Below are 27444 nucleotides of genomic sequence, written 5' to 3' on the forward strand. Positions count from 1 at the left end.
TCTATTTTCTTATAGAAACAACCTGTAGAGACAAGATGACTTAAAGTCACAAGTTATTTCAATTGAATTTAATATAGTATGAGTTAAAATTAATTCCATAATATATGCTTTCAGTATAAAATTAGTTTATAATTTTGTGTTCTAAGGTAAACACAATTGGTGAGAAAGAAAAAAAGGGTAAGCATAAATTCAGTGTGGCCCTTCCATAGGGTCCTTATCACAGTGTGGTCCAGGAACTAGTCAGAGATCATGGCTGAGAGTCTGAATAGTAAAGTTTGGAATAATGGGAGCTGCTGACGGGGGCCACAGTTGACCACAGGGTTGTTTGCTTAGCTACCAGGGTACCTGTAAAATTAAACTTGTTTGTAAAACCAACATTTGGAACAGGAGCCACACAAACCCCAGTGTCCAGAATGCGGTGAAAATTCAGAAACATGGAACACTCAGAGATTCTAACTGGGTCAGCAGTAGCTGAATAGACTAAGGAGATAATAAAAAACAGAAGCCCACAAAAACTGGAGTTGCATGACTCTATGATTCCTGTGCTTTAGTTTGGCTGATGGAATTTGGATATCCTGGTGTAAACTTTTGTTGTTGTTGTTAGGTGTCTTCGAGATAGTTTCGACTCCTTTCTACTCCATGCAACAGAATAGAGCTAAGCCATAGGGTTTTCTTGGAGCTGTGGTAGTGCAATGGCTAAAGCACTCGGCTGTTAACCGTAAGGTCTGTGGTTCAAATCCACAACTAGCTCCAGGGGAGAAAAGACCTGGCAATCTGCTTCTGTAAAGATTACAACCTAGGAAGCCCTTGGGTGCAGTTTTACTCTGTCATACAGGGTCACTGTGAGTCCAAATTGACTCGACAGTGCACAAAAATAACAAGAATCTTCACAGAAGCAGATCACCAGGTCTTTCTTCCAAGGAGCCACTGGGTGGGTTCAAACTGCCAACCTTTCGGTGCACAGATGAGCTCTTAACTGCTTGTGCCAACACAGCTCAACACAACCTCTCATAGGGACTTATGAGACTCACTGTAAGAACCAAGAGCGGTTGGTCTTGATTGAATCTCTATACCATGCTTATTGTTAATGTTCTTCAAATTTCCTCATGAGATTTCACATTAAAACATTACATTTGCCTTAAAAAAAAAAAAAAAAAAGAAACTACAAAACTGGCAGATAAGAATAAAATTTAATTAAATATTTTCTCAGTTTAGGCTTTCACTATTAAAACATCCTCTAAAAATGTGTTTGGTGCTTTGGTGAGAGGCATCTGGAGCCTTAAACGCTAGCAAGCAGCCATCTAAGATGCATCAATTTGCCTCAACCTGCCTGGAGCAAAGGAGAATGAAGAACACCAAAGACATAAGGTGAAGATGAGCCCAAGGGACAGAAAGGACCACATAAACCAGAGGCTCCATCAGCCTGAGACCAGAAGAACTAGATGGTGCCCAGCTACTACTGATCACAGCCCTGACAGGGAAAACGACAGAGAATCCCTGAAGAAGCAGGAGAACAGTGAGACGCAAATCTCAAATTCTCGTAAAAAGACTAGGCTTAACGGTCTGACTGAGACTAGAGAGACCCTGGAGGTCATGGTACCCGGACCCTTTGTTAGCCCAAGATTCGAACCATTCCCCAAACCAACTCTCCAGACAGGGAATGGACTGGACTATAAGATAGATAATGATACTGGTGAGGAGTGAGCTTCTTGGCTCAAGTAGACACATGAGACTATATGGGCAACTCCTGTCTGGAGGCGAGATGAGAAGGCTGAGGGGGACAGGAGCTGGTTGAATGGACACAGAGAATACAGGATGGAGAGGAGGAATGTGCTATCTCATCGGGGGAGAGCAGCTAGGAGTACATAGCAAGGTGTGTATGACTTTTTGTATAAGAGACTGACTTGATTTGTAAACTTTCACTAAAAACACAATTTATTAATTAATTACAAAATATATATGCTTGGTGGTATTACGGCCACCAAAATTTTCCCTTTTTCACAGAGAAACAAAAAAGTATAAACTGCCTGCACTTCTTCTTCCTGCACCAGAATAAGTCATGGCTGTTAAATATGAACCATGACTATCTTTTAAATTATGGTATAATCTGATATCAGAACTTTTGATGGCTACTGTCTTAGTTCTCTTGTGCCACTGTAATTGAAATACCACCAGTGGGGGGCTTTAAAGAACGGAAATTTATTTGCTCATGGTTCTGGAGGCTAAAAGTCCAAATGAGGGTCTTGGCTGTGTCGATTCCTTCCTTGTTAGTAGCTCTGGATGTTCTTGGCTTCCCTGGCTTGTAGACGATCCGTACATGGCATCTCTTTTCCCCAGTATATGCTTGTACTTCTGTGTCTGTGCTGCCATTTATATAACTCAGAAGTGATTAGGTTTTGAATCCACCCTGCACTGGTATGACTGATTGATTACATTATGTTAGCTTGCATTATGGAAGGTGATTACATTATATTAGATTAATCCACAGATGTAAGAGTTAGGATTCCAACACACAATTTAGAGGGGCATGACTCAATCCATAATTACTTAAACTGCCTTTTCTTTTCTTTTTAAGATATCAGCAACAGCTTGGCCTGACTGTGATGTCTATTTCCAGCAACAAGGAAATGAGTTCATAATTGACAAAGGAAATATAATACTGAGAAGAAATCAGAAGCAAAGCATACGTGCTGAGGAGCAGAGTGAGGTAAACCATTTTCATAAAGGCATTGTCTGCTGTGTCAGAAAGGAAAAATATACAGAAAGCTCTTAGAACTGTGCCTGGTCCGTGTAAGCGCTGTCACAGTAAGCTTTTATTATCCACACAAATAGAAATGCAGGAAAGAAAGAACCACATTCAAAGTAATTAGAGCCTCTAGGGTAAAGCTTTATTCCTTCTCAAAATGAAAATTTCTGGAAAGCTGGATGCTGGAAAGATGGAGTGTCGGCAACAGGGAATTCAAATTTCTTGTCATTTTAGGAAGAAGAGGTATAGTGCTGAGGAGACGGTCCTTCTAGTTGGAAAAGGAAGGAGACCTGCTGATGTCCCCTGGGGATGGTTCTATGAATACGCTCTTGATTTCAATGTGGTTGCTGTTGGTCAGTGCTGGCATGAGTGCTGGAAAGACAACGGCTACCTCAGGGCCCGGCCACCAATGGCTTCAGAAGCCCAGAGGTGACCAGAAGGCCTTGTAGCCATCCAACAATTAGTCACTGAGAGCCAGGGCCACTTTAGGTCTGTTTGCCTACTCATCTGTTTGTTCCCTCAGATATTTATTGAGCATTCTATGTGTGTATTTGGAAATGAGTATGTCAGAGAAGCAAAAAAAGCAGACATCGTCAGTCATGCTTACAAACCCAGTATCTAAAGCAGTTCCTTACATTTAATAGGGAGTCCCTGAGGGATGCAAATGGTTAGCATCCTCAGCTGCTAACCAAGAAGTTGGCAGTTTGGATCCACCCAGAGGCACCTGGTGATGTACTTCCAAAAAATCAGCCATTGAAAACCCTATGGAGCAGTTCCACTCTTACACACATGAGGTCGCCATGAGACAGAGTCGGCTCCACAGGAACTGGTTTTTTGACATGGCACCTGCCCTCAAGACCTGTAGAGGAGATGAACCACGTACACCAACTACTAATACGTGGCAGAGGGAGTTAAGCGTCATAAAAAGAGTGCATATAACGTGATGTGGACCTCAGATTGGGAGATCTGCCTTAAGCTGAAAGGGTCAAAGAAGGCTAAAAGGGGGATGTCCTTCCCAGGAGGTCTGTGGACACCAATTGTTGCAGCTGCGCTCTTTCCCTCCTTGTTTCTGTTCCCACACCACATCCCAAAGAAGCCTTCTCGGACTCTTTAGGCTGGAAATGTCTCATAGCGACCCCACGTACAAGAGAACGAAACATTGCCCAGTCCTGCTCCAATATGTAACATAAAATCTGCCATTTTAACCATTTTTCAGTGTACAATTTAGTGGCATTAATTACATCCACAATGCGGTACAACCATCACCACCCCTGTTTCCATGACAATGTGTTAAGAATACCTGAAATAACTCATCTAGAAAAGCTCTCCTGAAGACCCAATATGGATTTATCTTTCCTGTTGCTTCCTCTGACACCCTCTGCTCTCCCGTCTGGACATAATGAATTGTTTCCATGTCTGGAGTCCCACAGATCAGTAATTTTTAAGCTGCAGGTCATGCCTATTAGTAAGCAGATCATAAAATCAATTTAGTGGGTCAGGTTAGAACAAAACAGAAGAATATATAATGTGGGCATATTTTTGTGAAAATTTTATTTCCATTTTGTATAAGCGTGTGCAAGTATGTGTGTGTGTGCACATGCACGCACAGTCACTCTTTTAGGTTGGGTGCCCTTGAAGCCTAGATTAAGATGGGGATTTGGGCACATATGTTTTAGTGAGTGAGCACTCATCAGAAAAAACCCGTATGAGAGTGAGGGAAGTAGGATGGGGAAGGAGAAACAGCGAGGCAAGGATGCAGTTTCCAGCAAAATCTAGCTTTAGCCTAACCCCCAGGGAATCTCAGAAGCACAAGGGCCAGTCTACTGTATGACTATATCAATCAACCTTCCTTCCGCTGTGGGCTGCCAGAACAGATGTAACTTCTCAGGTGAGGTTGCTCCTATCATCCAAAGACAATTTTCATGAGAAGGGGCACTTGTCAGCTATTAATCCAGTTGCCATTGATTCCATCCTGACTCCTGATGACCTCATGTGTGTCAGAGTAGAACTCTGCTCCACAGGGTTTTTATTGGCTGATTTTTTGGAAGTAGAGCACCAGTCTTTTCTTCTGCAGCACCTCTGGGTGTACTTGAACCCCTAGCCTTTTGATTAGCAGCTAAGGGTATTAACCATTTGCCAGCAATCACAGGAGCTGCTGGATGGACGAACTGGTCCACTGAGCAGGACACTGGTCTTAGGTAAAACAAACCTTGGTTTGAATCATGGGGGAGCTCAGGAGCATAAATTGCAGGCAGAGTTGTCTGCCTGGGAGACACAGTGCCAGCCTTTTATGCCCTCAAATCAGTCAACAGTTGGCTGCCAGCTATCCTGAGTCAAGGGTGGGTGGCCCAGGAGGGCAGTTCTCCAGAAAAGCAGGTAATTGTGCGCTGTTAGCAGCCACACACGCACCACCTGCGGAATGGGTGCACCAACCAGGTAAAGGGGACCTGGGAGGGGCCCCTACAGTGTCTACTGCAATCGTGATGGCATTTTTTAAATGTTTGAAAAACATCACATGTAAATAATTTTACATATTCTTCAGGTGGCACAAAAAGTTAAAGTGCTCGACTACTAACCAAAAGGTTGGCAGTTAGAATCCCCCCAGAGGCACCTCCGAAGAAATGCCTGGTGATCTGCTTCTGAAAACCCTATGGGGCAGTTCTACTCTGCACACTTGGGCTTGTCCTGAGTCAGACTCTATGGCGACTGCTTTGGGGTTATTAAAACCTAGCCCGGTGGTGTAGTTAACATATACATTTCTGACTCCACTGCAAGACGCTGAACTCCTCTGTGGTGGAGGCTCTGTCCTGTTCACTGTTGCATCCCTAATCCAAAGCCTGGCTTGTAATTGTTACTAAATAAACATTTACCAAATGAAGGGCAGTTTGGGGTAAATCCCAGAGCAACTTGAACTCCAGGCTAAGTAAATTGGGCGTCATCCCGTTGGCTGCTGGAAGAGTTTGTAACGCGTCGTTGGCAATGATCTGTAACGTATATTGGACAAAGGAGAGAGTGTGGGGAATAGCCAAGGGGCTATTGCAGCAATTCAGGCAAAAAGGAACAAGAGTTGGAATGAGGGTGGAGGCTGTGAGCGCAAGAGAGGCAGTTGCAAAAACAATTAAAGAGGTATTATCTACGGGATCCAGATGGCCACAGGCTGACATCCAGTACCGAGACCGTGGGCGATTCTAATCAATCAGATGTGGGATGGAAGTTTTGTGCTTGACATACCTCAAGCAGATAGAAGAAGAGACATTTCTCATGTTTGCATGAAAGGAATACCTAAGAAATAAATCCAGGTGGATTTTCTCATAGTCACGCGCCATTATGCAAAATCCATGAAGTAGGCGTGGGAATATTCTCTTTCCCTCCATATTTTGGCCGGAACTCCAAGGTCATCGGTGTGGAATGTGTTCAGCTCATTAGCACGTGGGGTACTTCAAACTAAAACGGCGCTGCTTTTAACACAAGCGCTCTCTGCAGTAACATACGTCCCAAAGCTGCGGTTTCAGCACTTTGTTCTCAGCAGGATTCTGGGCTGTATCCCAGATGGAATACTTTATCTGTGGCCCAGATGGATCATATACACATCAGGAAATACATTTTTTCCTGACTTCTTCCAGGCCTTGACTACAGGCAAAGCTATGTACATTCTCTCTCATTTCAGGGCTTGGTGATTTTTGGCCAGGCACCTGCTGTTCACATCGTTCTCCCAGAGCCAGTTCCTGGGAACCCTCATACATGGACTGGCCCTGGATTGCCAGGGTTCTCCCTGGGGCTGGTTTGAGATTTGCTGTCAACAACGTTCCTTTTCCCATGGACTTCACTATCGTCATTCACTATGAAACTCAGGTATCCTTTAACTCCCAGCTTCTTCGGTGGTAAAAAGCTAACAGAACGACGTTTCGAACTACATGTTTCCATTTCAGCCTTGTGAGATGGGTTCATCATTAAATGATTTGCTAAAAAAGTAGAACATGTGGAAAGCATTATAAACTAAAGATCTTCTTAAAGCTATTGAAGCAACACAGTTAGCCATATGCACACACACTTTATCCCATAGAGAGAAGCTAAAATTGGAAGAATGTATTAAGGTACTAGGTTTAAGGACTAGTGTTTGTATAAGAACCATAAACAACTGAAATAACACAAATCCTGTCCTCCTGGGACTTTTTATTCTAAAAATGTAATAAACCAGCACACGTGCAGAGATGCAGACTCATAAGGTTGCAGAAGAGGCATTATTTGCATTTAGATTTTACCCTGCAGTAAGAGAAAGACTACAAGCAGTCTGCTCCTCTAGGCTGCCGCTACCATGCAATCTCCTCTCCCTCCTTTTTAGAAATATCTGAGACAGTATAGAAAACAAATCAAAAAAATGCTGGATCTAGAGCAGTAGTCATAACCTTCTCTTTGAACACTCACCCTTTTGATAAGCCAATAAGCCATGAACCATCTCCCGTGAAAAGTATTGTATGTGGCTTGGGGTGAAGAGTTTTAGAGCCCCTGCAGCCCCCTGAGAACCACATTCTGGAGGGCTCACTGTGTGTCACAGGACCAGAGCTGCGATCCACTTGGGAACTCTTGCTATGACACCACTCTGTTTCTCACAAATGAAAGCCAAGGGACTTCAGTGAATTTTAACCTGGTGAATATGACAAGAAAGTCATTTAAAAAAGAAAAATGTATTAACATATCTGTAGAGAAAACAAGGCGCCCCAGTAGCACAGGTGTTAAGCGCTTGGCTGCGAACTGAAAGGTGGGCGGTTGGAACCCACCAGTGGCTCCACAGGAGAAAGACGTGGCAGTCTGCTTCTATGAAGATTCACAGCCTTGGAAACCCTGTGGTGCAGCTCTACTCTGTCTTATAGGGTCACTGTGAGTTGGAATTGACCCGACGGCAGTGGGTTTGGTTTTTGTTTTTTTCAGTAAGGAGAACACATATATAACAGCTTGAAAAGCTTTTCTAAATTATAAAACTTCCAGAGTATATCCAAGAGAAAGAAGATTCCAAATTATCATTCTTTGTTCTGTGATCCAGGGAAATGATGGATTAATTGACTCCTTGGGCAAAGAGTTATAGATTAGACCTCTCAGGAGTGTCAGGGTTTTTCCAGGCCCACAAGCTATAGCTATAGCCAGGAACAATATTCTTTCTACCTGGATCACAATTCAGACCCCAGAGAACTGGACTTGAAAGTGAACCTCTAAGACCTCTTTCAACCCCAAAATTCTAGACTAAAACAAAAAAACCCACAGTTGTGGAGTTGATTCCAACTCGTAGTGACCCTACAGGACAGAGTAGAACTGCCCCACAGAGTTTCCAAGGATCGGCTAGTAGATTCAAACTGCCAGTCTTTTGGTTCGTGGCTGAGCTCTTAACCAGTGCAAGACCAGGGCTCTCCAAATGGACTAAAGTTTACAAATTCAATTCCAAGTACCATCCACTCTGTGTGTTTGTGTGTGTGTGTGTGTTCAGAGCAGGTTCCTACGTCCTTACACACTTTTACTAAAAGTGACATGCTTTTATTTGATGCCCATCTAGTCTGCCACTGACTGGGCTGTCCAGATTGCAGTTAATCCCCATGGAGGGAGGCAGCACTGCACACGCAAGACCCCACAAGCAAAGCCCCTGTCTTCTGCTTTACCAGCGGGTGTCAGGTACACTTGGGACCTTTCCTCAAACATCGATGGTTTCTTAGAATTATTCATCAATAATTTATATCCTGGAACTAAGTGGGAGCAGGGATGTATTGAAGAGGACTATAACATTTATTGAGTGCTTGTTGTGTGCTCAACTATGCTTATATTTAATATCACATTTAATCTTTTTTATAAGGTAGGTATTATCTTCAACTGGTAAGGGGGAAATAGAGGAGAATATTTAAATGACTTGCCCAAGTCTCCTACTAGTGTGGAACAGAACCAGGATTCCAACCCAGATTCCTGTCCCTAAATCTTGAAAGTTTCTTTTCCATTTCCCAGTCGACCTTGAAATGTAAGAAAGTGAAATGCTACAAGAATAAGAATAAAATATTTAGCTTGAGTTATCTCAAACAGCTGAGAGTCTATGAGGTAAAAAGCTATTAATTTTGATGCCACTAATTTTGCCTCATCAGAGATTTGTAGCAAAATAAAACAGAGACCTTGTTGATATTAGCCTGACAAATAGGAGGAAGGACATCTATCCCATCCTTTTCTTGGAGCTGCCATGACAACTCATGGTCGACAGTTTCTAAAGCTTTGCTGTTTGGCACAATCTTATGGAAGAGCCATGGAGAATCTGAGCGTGAGTTTACCATCCAGCCAACCCACCCATGCTGGTCTCACCTCACCCTGGCCTCGGCCCCACGGTGGAGCCTACTTCACAGCACAAGTAGAACACTATAAAATGCTCTGGCCATTTAGGTTATATAACTGTACTTCTGACTATAAATTTGGGTTTTTTTTTTTATGTTAATACAGAATCATGCTGCTTCCCACACCGATCTGTTTAGAACCAGATGTGCAATATTCCATAGATGTCTACTTTTCTCAGCCTTTGGAAGGAGAGTCCCAAGCTCATTCACATATCCTGGTTGATTCTGTAAGTACCACAGAGTTTTGTGGGTGCTTCCTTCTACCCCGAACTCCAGTATGCTCTCTCTGGAGAAATGCCTTTTGAAAAATACAAATATATTTGTTTAGTTATAAAAATTAGTGACTATCTACTTATAGCAAGGAGCTCTGTTGGCACAGCGATTCAATGCTCAGCTGCTAACTGAAAGGTTGGCAGTTCAGACCCACTACTCCTCAGGAGAAAGATGTGGCCCTAAAGATTACAGCTTTGGAAACCCTATGGGGCAGTTCTACTCTGTCATATAGGGTTGCTATGAGTCAGAATTGACCTGATGGCAATGCATTTGGTTTTTTTTTGTTGTTGTTTATCTAGTTATAAATATTACCTAATAACAATTGCAAATCTTATCTAATACTATGTGCCAGTAACGGTTTGAAGTATTTTTACACATTATGTCATTTCATCTTCACAACAATCCTGTGTGGAAAGTACTCTCATTATCCCCATTTTACAGATGACTGAACTGAGGTACAGGGAGCTAGGGAGTGAGGAGTCGGGAATCAGAGCCAGACTACCTTCTCTGAGCCACACAACATTGTACTAACATTACAGAAAGTTTGAGAAAGAAATGCCACCACTTTAATTATTATCATTTTCTAGTTCCCATTTATAGACAATATAATTTTATGTTATTATAGTCAAGATGCTCATCTAATTGCATATACGGATTTTTTCACTTTACGTTATGTCATGCATTTTCTTATGTTGCTATGCAGTGCTATCATTTTTAGAACCCATTCATAATGTTTCCTTGAGTAGCTTCTTTCCGTTTCTTCCACTCAATGTTGAGCCACGGGAGTTTCTTCCAAACCGCTTGCTCTGTGCAGTCTGACAGGTCCAGGCTTGTCACTAGGTAGAGTTTGGATATTGAGTAAATTTACTTAATTTACTTATCTATTCCCCTAATTGTTATTATTTGAGTTGCTTCTATTTTCACTACAATGTATATTTGGTACATATTTTTAAATGTTTATTTTACCCAAAGTTTCATGACTCTTGATATAACTTGCCAAATTATTTTCTGGAAGGTATTGACCAATTAACTTTCAGGGTCAAGATGTATGGAAGTACAGCTGCATCTTACCATTAGCAAAATGATAGAAAATTGTGTAAGAGTTTTTTTTTAATTTTATGGATTAAAAAATCAAACTGCTTTTTTATTGTATTTTTGAATATTTGTGAGAATCTCTTAATATCATGACTTAATTCACAAACTAAGGAATTCACAAACTAAGGTCCTACAAAGTTTTATTGGAACACAGTTATGCCCATTGGTTTATGTGTTATCTGTGGCTGCTTTTGAGCTGCAAAGGCAGAGTTGAGTAATTGCAACAGAGATCATATGGCCCACAAAGCCTAAAATATTTATCTGATCCTTGACAAAAGAAGTCTGCCAACCCCGAATTAATTAGCTGTATTTCCATGTTTGGTGAATTGCGTCTTCTGAATTTAATTTTTAACCATCAAACTTTTAAAATTTATACCCTGGTACTTTGATATAGCACTCTGTATTTTATCTGGCAGCCCTAGCCAAGGTAGTCTAAATCCTGCAGCCCGAAGGATTGTGTAAGAGTTGTGGTGAGAATCTATCATATTAAATGAAGTAGAAAATAAACTTTCGAATGGGAGATTTAAATCATCATTATTTTCCTGTCCATACGATTGATCTCTGCAGAGGAACTTTAAATCGAACTGTGCCCATAAAGCAACATAGCAGTTGCAAAAGGAAGAAAATCTAAGCCAACAGATTTAATTCATGGGCAAAAATACTAAAGGCTGGGAACCCAAGCAGAGTAAAGAATGGCAAAGGGAGAAAATACGGAAGTCCTGGGTCACTAAGGAATGTTATTAGAATAATAATAACAGTCAAACTCAAATTTATAAGAGGGACAGAGAAAAAGAGGAAGACCCTCAATAAGATGGAGTGACACAGTCGCTGTAACCACGCACTCAAGGATAACAATGCTCGTGAGGATGATGCAGGACTGGGCAGTGTTTTCCTCTGCTGTACGTAAGGTCACTATATGAGTTGAAACCAACTCAAAGGCACCTAACAACAAAAATATGCTCCATATCCTAATCTTACTGAACTCAAAGATTATACCTGTTGCTGTCTGTATTAAATGAATCCATCCAAATTATCCATTCATCATCCAGTCACTGAATATGTATAGGTCAGGAACTGTGCTGGCTCCTGGGGTGTAAAACATGGTTCCTGCCTTACGAGAATTTTCAGCCTGATACAGATGACATGCACGTTTAAAAAAAAAAAAAAAAGAACATTGCAAAGATGTTTGATAGATGCAAAAATTAAGTGGATGATTTGAAATTAAATTCAAAACGTATCTATTTGATCCTCTTGCAATCATTCTCTTGCATGTAGTTATGGGAAACCCCGAAGCCTGAATAAAAATTAAGGGAGCAAACAGATATTGGCAAACTCTCAGAACCTCAGAAGAGGCCCTAAGTCCCTGTTTTAGGTCAGATTTTCTGGAAGCAGAAACTGAGACAGGGGCTCGGGTGCATGTGATTTACGGAAGGCACGCTCCCTGGAGCAGTGAGAGGAATAGGATGGGGCAGGGGAAGGAAGAAACCAAGCAAGAGTGTGGTCTCCACTGAAGTAAAACAGAGCAGGATTGTACTGCAGAATCCATCCCACTTTGAGGCAGAGGAGGCAAACCTAGTGGAGCAGTCACTAAGCTCTTGGCTGCTAACTGAAAAGCTGGTGGTTTGGAACCCACCAGCTGCACCTCAGGACAAAGATTACAGCCTTGGAAACCCTATGGGGCAGTTATACTCTGTCCTACAGGGTCACTATATGAGTAGGAATCAACTCGATAGCAATAGGTTTGGTTTGATTTGAGGCAGAGGGCTGGGCTTTCGTGTGCCCAAGCCACTGGCTGTAGGCTCGCACACACATACAGTCAGGTAGTGAATACATTCCTGGACAAGGTGGCTGAGTCCAATTTTCTGGAGAAGGACACAGAAATTTTCTGGAGAGCAGTACAGCTATGAACTTCTAGCAGGCAATGCTCACGGCAGCTGGAGGATGGTGCACCAGCCTACCAGAAAGGACCTGGGCAGGCCACCAACAATGTCCACTGTAGCCCCTGAGCTGGGATGTTTGGTCAGGGGAAGTCACTAGACATTTTATTATTGCAGATTAATGTGGCTAATTCCACACCACCAATTTTGCAGCTCTGGGAAGGGACTTGACTGTTTAGGATGTGGCCCTTTCAGAGTTCTTTCTTCTCTGTAGGCTGGATTAACCATTACATCTAAGATCAGGATGCATTGCCAAGAAAACCAGATGAAACCTTTGTTCAACCCTGGAAGCTCCCTCTGCACAAATGCCTTTGTTTGGCAAACATACTTAGACGGTTTAAATTTGTTTTCATTCACCCTGATTATATGACACGTGCTTCCACAAAAATGTGTTTAGAGTCAAACGTGTATTATCTTCTAGAATATAATCTTTACTCTAAACACATTTCATTTTGTAATCTAGAATATAAAACTGCCATTCTTCTTTTAAACTGTGGGATGAACCATACTTGGTAACAAAAAGTCCTTGGGAGTTTCTAGGAGAGTGAGTCATGGCATCACAAAATCCCACAGCTGACAGGGACCTTTGTCATCTGCTTCATCTGCTTGATTCCAGGGTGGCCAATTCTAAACCGGCTCAGACCAGCAGCTGTAAATAATTAATCCCTGATTGGCTGCCTCACCCCAGCCCTATCCCATCTGGCTTTCTTCTACACCTCCTCCCCCGCTTGGCCTGTGTTTGGAGAATACAGATTAATTTTAGTATTCACTTAAAGATACAATAGTAGAAATGTATACACTTCTTTATAAAACAAATTTTTATTAAGTACTTACTGTAAGTTAGACATTGGCAGGCATTGGTATAAACAAGACAAGCATCATCCCTACCATCCTGGGGCTTACTGTCCAAAGAAGAGATGCAGACCATTAAATAGTCAAAGACAGCAAGGTATGAGAGGTGCTGGGTGCTACAGCAGGTCTCTGCACATGGACCAGGCATCACTGAAGGCCTCCTAGAGGAGATGACATCTAATCTGAGCCCAGACTTGGCCAACAAAGGAGGAGGGTAAATGAGGCACAAGAGTATCAAAGACCCAGTGTGGAGATGGAGCCCCTAGGTGGTACAAATTGTTAAGACACTCAGCTGCTAAGGAAAAGTGGGAGGTTTAAGTGCATACTGAGGTGCCTTGGAAGAAAGACTTGGGAATCTACTTCCAAAAAAGCAGCCATTGAATTTATACACTGCTAATGGGAGCATAAAATGGTACAACCACTTTGGAAATTGATTTGGTGCTTTCTTAAAAAGCTAGAAATAGAACTACTACATGATCCAGCAATCCTACTCCTTGGAATATATCCTAGAGAAATAAGAGCCCTCACACAAACAGTTGTATGCACACCCATGTTCATTGCAGCACTGTTTACAATAGCAAAAAGATGGAAGCCACCAAAGTGCCCATAAACAGATGAATGGATAAATAAATGATGGTATATTCACATAATGGAATTCTACGCATTAAGAACAATGATGAATCCATGAGACATCTCATAATGTGGAAGAATATGAAAGGCATTATGCTAAGTGAAATTAGTCAGTTGCAAAAGGACAAATATTGTATAAGACTACTATTATAAGAACTCAAGAAAAAGTTTAAACACAGAAGAAAATATTCCTTGATGGTTATGAGGGTGGGGAGGGAGGGAGAGAGTTATTCACTAATTAGATAGTACCCAAGAACTATTTTTTAAAAACCCAGTGCCATCGAGTCGATTCCAACTCATATCGACCCTACAGGACAGAGTAGAGCTGCCCCATAGAGTTTCCAAGGAGCACCTGGCAGATTTGAACTGCTGACCCTTTGGTTAGCAGCCGTAGCACTGTTATTTTGGCCTTTGAAGCATTTGGTTGCATTCAGGAAACTTCTTATCTTTTGGTTTAGTCCAGTTGTACTGACCTCCCTTGTATCGTGTGCTGTCTTTCCTTTCACCTAAAGTAGTTCTTTGGAAACCCTGGTGACGTAGTGGTTTCAGGGGATATCTAGGTCAATTGGCATAACAAAATGTATTAAGAAAACATTCCACATCCGACTTTGGTGAGTGGCATCTGGGGTCTTCAACGCTTGCAAGCAGCCATCTAAGATGCACCAACTGGTCTCAACACACCTGAAGCAAAGGAGAATGAAGAACACCAAAGACATAAGGTAAAGATGAGCCCAAGAGACAGAAAGGGCCACATAAACCAAAGAGTACATCAGCCTGAGACCGGAAGAAGTAGATGGTGCCCAGCTACTACTGATCACTGTCCTGACAGAGAACACAACAGTGAATCCCTGATGGAGCAGGAGAACAGTGGGATGCAGATCTCAAATTCTCATAAAAAGACCAGACTTAATGGTCTGACTGAGACTAGGGGGACCCCAGAGGTCATGGCCCCCAGACCCTCTGTTAGCTCAAGACTGGAACCATTCCCAAACCCAACTCTTCAAACAGGGATTGGACTGGATTATAAGACATAAAATGATACTGGTGAGGAGTGAGTTTCTTAGCTCAAGTAGACGCATGAGACTAAGTGGGCAACTCCTGTCTGGAGGGGAGATGAGAAGGCTGAGGGGGACAGGAGCGTGTTGAATGGACACAGAGAGGAGGAGTGTGCTGTCTCTTTAGGGGGAGGGCAGCTAGGAGTACATAGCAAGGTGTGTATAAGTTTTTGTATGAGAGACTGACTTGATTTATAAACTTTCACTTAAAGCACAATTAAAAAAAAAAAAAGCAGCCATTGAAAAACCTGTAGAGCACAATTCTACTCTGATGCACATGGGGTCACATGAGTCACATTAGACACCATGGCAACTGTTTTTTTTTTTTTTTTTTTTTTTGGTGTGGAGACAGAGCATGAAGAGTTCAGTGTGGCCCAAGTAATGAATCTCAACTTCATCCAACCCAGCCTCCCCTTTTTATTACAAATATTTCACTGTAGCCTTTGCTATTGTGAAATAGAATTCATAGGCATTATAGTTTGTCTGCACATATAACTTCCAAAAATATCAGTGCGATGCACTAATATTAATATAAAAGAGGAATAAAAGGAAAGTAATTTATGAAGAAATAACGGGTATCTCATTACGTATATGCACAGGCATGAATACAGGAGAGGACATAATGAAGTAGAAAGATGATCATGTACATGGAATCACTATATACGAGACAACCAGGAAAGCAAGGGTATTGCATTGATGACTCAAATATCTTGAGCTGCATCACCACTGGTAATACAATTTTCCAAAATAATAAATGTATCTTGGTAAAGTTCAAAACAAAATATAGACTTCTCTTGACTTACATGGCAATTGTATCCCTAGAAAATTCAGTTGGTATAAAAGCTATCTGAAAGATAGTTTATGTTCATGTGTTTAAAAAATGTACAGTTAAATCATTATAAACAGGGTTTTTTCCTTCATCGATGTTCAATAGAACATTCGAAAGCTGTAGGGGACATGGATGATTTTCCATTTTGTGAAATTGCTCTGAGCATTGCATAATGTCTAACATTTCTGGCCCTCACCCACTAAATACCAGTAACACACCCCACCCAATCACTGTGACAGCCAAAACCACCCCTACACATTTCCAAAATGCCCCATAGCAGGGCAGTACCTCCCCTAGAAGAATCCTGGGTTGAGGAGGAGGGAGTAGCACAATGAGATGAAGCTTAAATTTTACCCTGAGGCAATTGGAAGCCATTGAAAGTACTGAAGAAGGGGATATCTAAACAAGCTGCATTTGAAAAGATCACTATGACTAAGTTGCAATATTAAAGGATTCTATGGGCAAAATGTTGAATGACACACCATCAAAAGAAGTTGGAGGGAACATACTGCATCGAAAAGCATTGGTCAATGTTTGGCCATTTTAGAAGGTAGCATATGATCAAGAACTGATGGCACTGAAGGAAGAAGTCCAAGCTGCACTGAAGGCATTGGTGAAAAACAAGGCTTCAGGAATTGTCCGAATACCAATAGAGATGTTTCGACAAATGGATGCAATGCTGGGAAATGATCACTCACCTATGCCAAGAAATTTGGAAGACAGCTACCTGGTCAACCAACTGGAAGGAATCCATTTTTGTGCCCATTCCAAAGAAAGGTGATCCAATAGAATGCGGAAATTGTAGAACAATATTATTAATAACACGCAAGTAAAATTTTGCTGAAGATAATTAAAAAATGGTTGCAGCAGTACATCGACACGGAACTGCCAGGTATTCAAGCCAGATTCAGAAGAGGACTTGGAACGAGGGATATCATTACTGATGTCAGATGGATCTTGGCTAAAAGCAGAGAACACCAGAAAAATGTTTACGTATGTTTTACAGACTACAAAAAGGCATTCAACTGTGTGGATCATGAAAAATTATGAATAACATTGCACAGAATAAGAATTCCAGAACACTTAATTGTGCTCATGCAGAACCCGTGCATGGACCAAGAGGCAGTTGTTCCAATAGAACAAGGGGATACCTACGTAGTTTAATATCAGGGAAAGTGTGCATCTGCGTTGTATCCTTTCACAGTTTTCTAAGAGGTAGATTCGGTTTCTAGCAGGGCTTCGACCCATAATTTTTCCCCTCCCAGTTATCATTCCATTTCACCCAAATTTTAAAAATTCAGATCCATTCCAGTTTCACTTCCTCAGCCATGACTGAACCAGGCAGAACCAGTCCGAAGTCCCAGTTGGAATCGATTCCACAGCAACTAACAACAGCAACATAGATAGAGAGCACCACTGTCCATATGTAATTGAAAAAAACAAAACTTTTTACAGAATTTTGTGGCATTAGAGTTCCAAAATAATGCTTTGGGATGCACTAAGTCATATTTTTTTAATTTATCACAAACAGCCTACTTAAAAGTCTTTCAAATCTAGACAAATTTATCAGCAAGTGAAAATATAATAATAATGACAGTAAGAAAAAAAAGGCTTATTTTACTTTCTTTATCATAAGTCAATAAATGTGAATTTTAAGTTAAAAAAAAAAAAAAAAACCCGTTGCCATTGAGTTAATTCTGACTCACAGCGACCCTGAAGAACGAAGTAGAACTTCCCCGTAGGGTTTCAAAGGAGCAGCTGGTGGATTTGAATTTCTCTCTTGGTTAGCAGCCATAGCTTTTAACCACTGTGCCACCAGAGCTCCGAATATTTGGTTAAAGACTTCTTAAATAAATTGCAAGTCTTAAAATCTGTAGTCCTCAGCAACTTAAAGGATTGGATTGAGTCTCTTTTGAACCGTGATTCTCATAGATCACAAATGTTATTTTTCTTTTGTTACTACAATCTTGAATATCAGACTGTTATGATGATATGTCTTCTTTTCTCATTATTTCAAAAGCTTGGTCTTATTCCCCAGATCAATTCTTTGGAGAATTTCTGCAGCAAACAGGACTTAGATGAGTATCAGCTATACAACTGTGTTGAAATTTGCTCTAAAATGGGACCTCAAGTGCTCCCTGATGCATGTGAAAGACTTATAGCCAGCGTGTCTGCTAAGCTACACAATGGGACCGTGGGTGAGTATCAGTCTAATGGCCCCTACTGAAGCACTGCAGTCTGTACAAATGCTTTTTAGAACGTGGGCAAATTGATTTAATTTATTTTAGCATCCGCTCCACACAACCAATTTAAATATCCAACACCCAGTGACTAGATACACAGAGCAGCCTGTCGATGTGTTGGAATCATAATTCACAGTACGGTTAAGTATATAAAAGTGAAAGCCCACAGTAGCAATGGAAACCTAGGCTGCTGGAAAAATGGTCCTAAAAAATACGTGTGGAATCCTGGAATTTGGGGGCTGAAATGAACTGTGAACTATCTCTTTCTTCCCAAAACCTTGACTTAATAAATGAGAGAATTAGAATTCGAAGATATTATGACTTACCTGTGTCACTTAGCTATCAAGCATGGTTTCTCTACCTCGGGACTATTGATATTGTTGGCTGGACAATTATGTGTTCTAGGGTGGGCATGGTCTTGTGCATTATTGAATGTTTAGCATGCCCTCTACCCACCTGATACCAGCTGAACTGCTTCCTGCCACTTGTCCCGTAGGGGCGGGTGCTAATTAACCAGTAAGCATGCTACGTACCGGTTTACAGCAAGCAAGGCACACACAGGCTTAATTGTGTTTACTCACTAATCTGTAGTGCACGATTTCAGCTGAACAAAAAGTTGTGGTGAAATTGTACACTACAGATGGGTAAATAAACACCAGTAAGCCCGTGCATATCTTGCGTATCGGGTAATCCATCCCTGCATAGGGGGCAAAATTACACCCCTCATCCCGTTTGAGACTCACGGCTATAGAGTGACAGTTAAAATGAGAGCTTGGGCTTCCTGAGTTTTAGACAAATGCTTTTTCCATTTTGCTATAGGGTTATGAATTAAGGCTGCCCATAATCTCATGAAAGATATGAAATAGGGGAAATCAAAAACTGGTAGGTAGTAAAATTAATGAGTGCTGGCTAGGAGTTGAGGAAATATGAACCATGCTCTATTACTGGTGGGACTAGAAAATGGTACAACCGCTGTGGAAAACAATTTGGCAGTTTCTCAAAACGTTAAACACAGAATTACCATATGACCCAGCAGCTCCACTCCTAGCTATAAACTCAAAAGTCTTGAAAGCAGGGACTCGAAGAGATACTTGTAATTTTTTTGCAGCATTATTCACAGTAGCCAAAAGGTGGAAACAACCCAAGTGTTCTTCAACAGATGAATAGGTAAACAAATTGTGGTATATCCATACAATGGAATATTATTCAGCCATAAAGAGAAATGAGGTGCTGATACATGTGACAACATAGATAAACCATGAAAACATTATGCTGAATAAAATAAATCAGACACAAAAAGACAATTATTATACGATCCCACATATATGAAGTATCTAGAATAGTCAAATGGGTAGAGACAAAAGTTTATTAGTGCTTACCAGTATTTAGAAAGTGGGCAGACTAGGAGTTATTACTTAAGGGTTACTGAGTTTCTATATAGGGTAACGAAAAATGTTTGAAAATTAATAGTGATGATGGTTGCATAACATGGTGAATGTAATTAATGTCACCAAATCACACACTTAAAAATGATTAAAATGGTAAATGTTTTGTTATAGGCATTTTACCTCAATTAAAAACAAACAAACAGCAGGTATACCCCAGCAGAGTAGAGTGCAATGTAGAACATCAGCAATAGAAGTCATAATAATGCCAATAAGAATAATTAAAACAATTTATTTAAGTCTTTCATTAACTTAGATAGTAATGTTTTTTGGGTGATTCACTATGTGCCAAGCACCGTTCCAAGTACTTCAAAGTCAACACACATTTAATCCTTACGACAATACCACGGGGCAGATCATATTATTATCTCCTTTTAACAAATGAGGATATTTAAGGATTAGAGAGGTACCAAATGAAAGGGAGGAGAACTACAACCACTAACAGGATGAGGCACTCTCCCACTTCCTTCACCTCTAACTGGTTGCTTTGTTCCCTGCAGCTTGCAAGTGTCATCCCCAGGGCTCAGTTGGGGCCAGCTGCAGCCGCCTCGGAGGCCAGTGCCAGTGTAGACCTGGTGTGGAGGGGCGCTGCTGTGACAGGTGCTCAGCGGGAAGCTACGGCCTGGGCCATCACGGTTGTCACTGTACGTACGGATAAACAGATGCAGGGAAAACACACCCTGGGAGTTTGAAGGCAGGCAAAGCGATGTGAGGAGTTTAAAAGGGAGGGGCTTACGGAAATTTGCCTACATTATTCAGACTGTCTACGTTGATAAAATGTACTGGAATTTTTTTCTACTGTACTTTAGTCACCCATTCAATGGCCACTGACCGTGCACAGAGCTCTATTAGGTACCATGAGTGATGAACAAAACACGGTCCTTTCCTTCTGGAAGTTTACAGTCGATATGGAATGGATTGTACTCCAGGGTAAGGAGCCCCAGTTAATGCACTTGGCTACTAATCGAGAGGATGAAAGTTCTAGTCCACCCAGAGCTGCCTCCGAAGACAGCCCTGGTGATCTACTTGTGAAAAATCAGCCATTGAAAACTCCGTGGAGCACAGTTCTACTCCGACTCTGGGTCAGAGTCAGTAAAGTGTGGGGACGCAAAGCCAGCCTTATTATCTGTCACGTAACCCCTGTGGCCAGAAAGGCTAAAGCAAGGATGAGATTGGGAGGCCGAGAAAGAGGGTGATACTATTGCCACCTCCCTGATGCTGGGATTGCAGACAGCCTGGGAACTCATTTTATAAGCCACCCACTAATAAGGATGTAGTTGGGCTTCGTTCAGAGTTGATCGTTTAGGCCTCGCGGCTGGCCTGTTGAGAGTACATGGTCATCTGTCTGCAGCGTTAAACGATCAGAGAAAACCCTGCTTCCCACTAAAGCCCCCCTCAGAACCATGAGAACCTTCAGGTGGTTGATTCTCCTCTCAGGTGGGGTCAGAGAGATGGCACACCCTACTGAGCATTTCCTACCCGACATAGCACTTAGGTCCATCATTTGCTTTTTCTTTCTTTTCTTTTTAAAGAATATTGTGAAGTATTTGAGATACACGAAAGTTATATACAAAAGATCAAACGTTTGTACAACCCTGTCAAACACACAGCTCAAAGGATCCAGCAACTTAGCAGAAAAGTATTGAGACTTTACTGTCTCATCTAGAAAAAAGAAAAATCCAACTATCTTGAGAGGGGTTCCTATATATGCATGTATATATGTGTGTACATGTGCATACGTGTACATACACATATACACATACAGGTATTTTTTTTTTTTTTTTAGTCTGAAGATTTGAATCCTAAAATAAGTGAAAATTTAACTCATTGAAAGCATGTCACTTGTTTGGTTCTTCTGTACAGGGATGGATGACCCAGGAAGCAAGGTCAGCACAAGTATGCCATCATCCATCCCTGTCAGGGAATATAAGTTTGAAAAGAGACTGATTCTGTAGCAAGGCGCTGTGGGATTGGAAGGGAGACAGACGCCAGCCATACCTAGAAGCAGAATATTTGGTGTGGTGAAAAAATGTGAAATTGTTCAGTACAGATATCTACTGGGTAATCCGCCCTTGCCTCTGTATAAACAACAAAAGTGTGTAAGTCCCAGTTGTTCCCTTGGTGCTGTCCTATAGCCATTTATTGAATGAATTAATGAATTGTTATTTAGCAAACATTTGTCTGTACTCATTATATGTCAGGCTCTGTTCTAAGCACTTTCCAGACTTTATTTATTTTGACTGAGGTGATACAGGAAGTTAAAAACTAAAAACCATTTGCCGTGGAGCTGGTTCCTACTCTTGGCAACCCCGTGTACGTCAGAGTGGAACTGGGCTCCACGGGGTTTTCAGTGGCTGGTGTTTGGAGGTAGATCATCAGGTCTTTCTTCTGAGGTGCCTCTGGACGAACTCGAATCTCCAACCTTTCAATTAGCTGCCTAGCACCACTCTGACAATTTGCACCACCCAGGGATTCCTATGGTAAGTCAGGGAATGTAAAAATCAGAGCTATAACCCTTTCGCTGCCATACCACTCACCCCTACACTCCCAACGCAGCTTCTCTTTGCTTTATCCAGCATGTCACTGCCACCCTCAAGGCTCAAAGAACTCTTTATGTGACCAAATAACGGGACAGTGCCCCTGCCATGGAGAAGTGGCTGGCTGCCGCTGCCATCAGTGCCTAGCCGGCTATTTTGGATTTCCCAATTGCCACCCTTGCCCTTGTAATGGGTTTGCTGAGCTTTGTGACCCAGAGACGGGGTCATGCTTCAATTGTGGTGGTTTTACAACTGGACGAAACTGTGAAAGGTAAGGAATTGATATACACTTTTAATTTTTTTTCTTTTGTTCTGATCCTGTAACATTCTCTGAAAGACCACTGAGTAGAAACTGAACAGTATTTAAGTGTGAAATGAATGCTATGGAGTGGGGGGAGGTGGAATATCATTCCATCGTCCTTCAAAATCATTTTATGAGCCAGAAAATATTTGATTAAGTTAATGACACACATTTTCCTGGCACTTTGCTTTTTATGTTCCTTGAAATGTGATATATAAATCAAGTGCTATTATATTGAGTTCAATGACTATACCGTGGGATTTTCACTATAAAAAACAAAATCCTTTCACAGAGCAAATGATCATCTCCTACAACACTGAGTTTTGTAAGTCACGCCATCCTACAGCATAGCAAATCCACATTGGTTAATATGTGAGCTTGCCCTGGGAACATTTTGGAAAAAAGAAATTGCCTTGACAGGTGCATCGATGGTTACTATGGAACTCCTTCTTCAGGACAATCCTGCCGTTCTTGCCTGTGTCCAGATGCTCCCTCAAGCAATCAGTATTTTGCCCATTCCTGTTTTCAGAATCCTTGGAGCTCAGACGTGATCTGCAATTGTCTTCAAGGTTATGCAGGTATGCAGCATAATGCATCATGTTTTTTCCTTCTGTCCCACTCTGCTGTCTGAAAAATGATTACATGTTCATAATGCATCTGCCTTGGACAAACGAGTGGTGCAGAACATGAGGTAAGTGAATAGCAAGAAGATAAACCAAAAAAAAAAAAACCCGTTGCCATCAAGTCTATTCCAACTCATAGCAAACCTATAGAACAGAGTAGCACTGCCCCGTAGGGTTTCCAAGGAGCGGCTAGTGGATTCCAACTGCCAGCTTTTTGTTTAGCAGCCAAGCTCTGAACCACTGCATCAACAAGGCTTCGGTAAGAAGATACACCTTGGTAAATTGCTGCTGTACTGGTTGAAGAATTGGAATGATCCAAAAACCAATGACTGAGTTAAAAACTCATTCTAGTGAGCTATAATTGTTTCTAAATGATGCTCTGAGAAACCAACTGACCAAATGAGATCAAATTAATTGGTTATTATTTTATTATGTATTAATTTATTATTTATGTATCAATGTAATTACTATTTAAGTAAATTTATATAGCAAACAATTAAAAAGTAAAAAATTTAATCAGTAAGTCTAATGTTTTTGGGATATAACACTAAGCAATAAGTTTGATATTTCAAAGATTGACCTGATTTTTTGAGGTGCCTTGAATCAATGTTTTAGGGCTTTTTTTGGCCCTGGTTGTTTTGTGTTTTGGCCCTGGGTGGCACAAATGGTCAACTGCGGGGCTACTAACCAAAAAGTTGACAGTTCAAACCCACCCAGAGGTGCCTAGCAATGTGCCTCTAAAAGGTCACAGCCATGAAAACCCTATGGAGTGCAGTTACTCTGAACACATGGTTGCCATGAGTTGACTTGATAGCAATTGGTGTGTATGTGTGTGTGTTTTGCAACACTGTATAAGTTATGATGGTGCAGTGGTTAAGAGTTCAGCTGATAAGCAAAAGGTCAGCAGTTGGAATCCACCATTGTTCCTTGGAAATCCTATGGGGCAGCTCCACTCTGTCCTATAGGGTCACTATGAGCCAGCAATGGGTTTGGTTTGTTTTTGGTGAGTATAAGTCTTAATTCAGAATATGTATCTGACACTCAATCAAAAATTTTGTTTTGAAGAGTTTTAGCATAAGTGTGACATTATATTGCAAACAAGAAAATCTTATGAAGTCTACTTGATATAATTATACTTAGAAAAGATGCCATTTTTTTCTTCAGTGACAATTACCATCATGGTAATAAATTACATGGCTAATTTTTTTTCTTATTTGTTATTTCTAAGGTTATACATGTCTCTGTTTAATTCTTACCTCTTCAGCCCCTTCTCCACCCCCAGCTTGGCTTGGTTGGTCAGTTTTTAGTAACTGGGACCATGTTTGTGGGTACAAGAGCATGTCCAAATGGGATGAACCAAAACATGGGGACCGCCACAGTTTGGGCACCTAAACAATTGCAGTTGCCTAGTGATTGGGAAGACAAAGGGTATTGTATGGAAGGAATGGTTTCTTTACCGAGTGTTAATAAAAACACCTTTAAGGTGTGTGGCAAGCAAGCAACACTCAACTCACCCATCTTCACTTCCTTTACTTCACTTCACTTGCGTGTCTCAGGCTGTTGCCCTCAGTCTTTTTCTTTAAGGCTGCTTCATGGTGTTCATTTTAACCATGTTACTGCTTTAGGACCGGGTGAAGGTTGGGAATCAGCAGGGAGAACAGGAACTGAGATTAGCTTCGGGTCCTGAGCACACTAGAGTGGCCTTAGTTATATAAGGACCTTGGAATCCTGTGCCCACAACTCCATAATTTTAGAAGAAAGACTGGAATCTATTCTTCATCAAGGCCTTTTCAGTTCTGAAATAATCTTTTTACTCTCTGAATGGGTAATAAATAAAAAAATGAATATTTTGTTTTAATTTAGAACACGTTTCCTTATTCATCCCAAGTGTGCGATTTTTCATCATGCCTAGAGGAGCCCAATTATTCTCTATTTATGACAATCCCCACCCCTGCGCTCCACCCCACCCTCATCTCATCTCGTGCCCTTTCCCTGCCCACCCTCCCGCCCCGCCCCCACAGGTATTCAGTGTGAAGAATGCTCCGCTGGTTTCTACAGAAATCCAAGAATTTCAGGAGCACTTTGCCGGCCTTGTGGCTGCAATAAGAACATCGACGTGACCGATCCAGAGGCCTGCAGCCGGGTCACAGGGGAGTGCCTGAGGTGTCTACACAACACTCAGGGCCCAAACTGCCAGTTCTGCAAACCCGGTCACTTTGGATCCGCCCTCAATCAGACCTGCAGAAGTAAGTCCCAGGAGGAAATGCTGTGGCTGAGCGGCAGCTTGAAGATGTGGTATAAGTCCCTCATGCTCACTTCAGCTGGGCCAATCCCAGCAAGCAAAAGTAGCCCCCACTGGGTGATAGGGCCACTGTACTGAACTCATTAGCGGAAACACAGGATGGAAAGCCGCCACCCTAGGCATTCTCAGATATGGCCACAATGTGCTACTCACTGTTGTTACTAGCTTGCCTTTTGTGAATTTTGTCATTAACACCTGTCCTAGTGGATTCCAAACATTGTTTCTCAGAGTGTGGACCACGGTGCACCTGTGCCAGGATCATCGGGGAGCAGGAAATGGGGGGTATTAGCATGCAGATTCCTGGCTGTGCTGCGCGGGCCCACTGCACTGGAACCTCTGAGAGTGGGGCCCGGGAATCTGCATTGTAACAAGCTCATCAAATGGCTTTAATGTAAAATATGAGAATCATTGATTTAGAAGACGACAAGGGTTTGAGTCTATGATAAAGAGAGGGAACAAACTGCATGTTTTTTTAGAGATATCTTAAAATTTCAGCTCACCAAATCAATTTAGTACACTGTTTTTTCCAGCTCATTTAAATGAGTGGAACTTTGATGAATGGCTTGGGCAAAAAGTAAGCAATGGGTGATTCTAACTGTGGCTCTTGGAACATAGAATGTTGAACCATATGAAATAACAGTTGAATGGGCTCAATCTACTTATATTCTTTGATAAATAGTGGTTAAGAGTTTGGCTGCTAACCAAAAGGCCAGCAGTTGGAATCTTCCAGTTACTCCCTGGAAACGCTATGGGACATTTATACTCTGTCCTATAGGGTCGCTATGAGTCAGAATCTACTGGATGTAACAGGTTTAGTTTTTTTTGTTGTTTTTTTTTTTTGGTTGTTTTTTTTAATTTTTGTTATATTATCAGGAGTCCCGTCCCTGGGTGGTGCAAACAGTTAAGCACTCAGCTACCAGCCAAAAGGTTGGTGGTTTGAACCCACCCAGAGGTGCCTCAGAAGACAGGCCTGGAGATCTTCCAAAAGGTCACAACCTTGAAAACCCTATGGAGCACAGTTCTATCTGCACACATGGGGTCACCATGAGTTGGAATCGACTGGACAGCAACTGGAGAAATATGCAGGCCTAACAAGCCTTTTGTGTAGTTTGTTAAATCCTGTTGTTATCATTGATTTTTACCTCTAACAACTGCTTTGTGACCCCAGGATGCTCCTGCCACCCTTCCGGTGTGAACCCTGCTGAGTGTCCCTCTGGTCAGGGACCCTGCCTCTGTGACCCTGCCACTGGCTCATGCCCATGTCTGCCAAACGTCACCGGCCTGGCTTGTGACCGCTGAGCTGACGGATACTGGAATCTGGTCCCTGGTAGAAGATGTCGGTTATGCGACTGTGACCCCCAAACTTCTCAAAGTAGCCACTGTGACCAGGCAAGATACTTAAAACTTACTAGTGTGCTCAGTCTAAGAATTGACGATGAGACACAGTTCCAGATATGTAAAGTGCATTTTCTTTATCTACTGTTGTTAACTGGTGTTTTAGACAGGATCAGCCTTACCCAGGGATCGAGTTGGCATTTATCAAGGAATGAAAAGCACCAGAAAAAGAGGAAGAGTGTCTCAACATTAAGCTTTGCCTGCCTCAGTTTACTCTAGGCCTCTCTGTGACTGGGAAAGTCAGAATTCATATACAGAAAAGCACAGACAAACTTCCCCTTCGCTATTTCATGCATATAATCACAGGGAAGACCCATGAAATTGACAGTTAATCAGGTTTATTCATCAGAATGAAAATAAGCAGATGCCTTCAGGACCCATATTCCATTTTTAAAAATTGGGCTGTCCTTCTCGTCTGGCTTACCAATTGCTTTACATATGGGTAAGTGATACCACGAGACCAGCAGCCATTGTTCTGAAGAATGCAGGCTATTGTGCTCAGAGCAGATCCACAATGTTTAATGTACAACTAGTGCTCCTTAACTGCACATGGGATTTTCTGTCAATTAAACAATGTGCACAGATCTATAAAAAGAATATAGTCTTATTTATGGAAAAAACTATTTGTTAATGTCATGATTCGTTTTTTTGGCTTAGTGAATATATTCTTTGAAACTCTTTTCACATTAATAGAGATTGAGGTAGGGGGAAAGATAAGATGATTGAAAAAAATATGACAAGACATTTTGGAAAGAGTCAAATTTGCGATACAGAGACCAGGGTTTACTTGGAATCAAAACACTAACTTAAGAAGCCAGGGTC

General features: G+C 41.6%; 1 protein-coding gene across 1 annotated transcript in view; it reads left to right on the plus strand.

Annotated features, from left to right (window-relative positions):
- LAMB4 (laminin subunit beta 4) overlaps window positions 1-27444 on the plus strand; it is a 107568-nt gene that overhangs the window by 45090 nt on the left and 35034 nt on the right. The window contains 10 exon segments of the mRNA XM_049893544.1: window positions 6414-6501; window positions 6504-6598; window positions 8292-8407; window positions 9212-9332; window positions 17797-17974; window positions 19965-20108; window positions 22041-22272; window positions 22723-22880; window positions 24947-25171; window positions 26396-26616. Coding sequence (XP_049749501.1) covers window positions 6414-6501; window positions 6504-6598; window positions 8292-8407; window positions 9212-9332; window positions 17797-17974; window positions 19965-20108; window positions 22041-22272; window positions 22723-22880; window positions 24947-25171; window positions 26396-26616 — 1578 coding nt within the window.

The sequence above is a fragment of the Elephas maximus genome, chromosome 8 (genome assembly GCF_024166365.1).
Source record: "Elephas maximus indicus isolate mEleMax1 chromosome 8, mEleMax1 primary haplotype, whole genome shotgun sequence".
NCBI classification, from domain to species: domain Eukaryota; kingdom Metazoa; phylum Chordata; class Mammalia; order Proboscidea; family Elephantidae; genus Elephas; species Elephas maximus.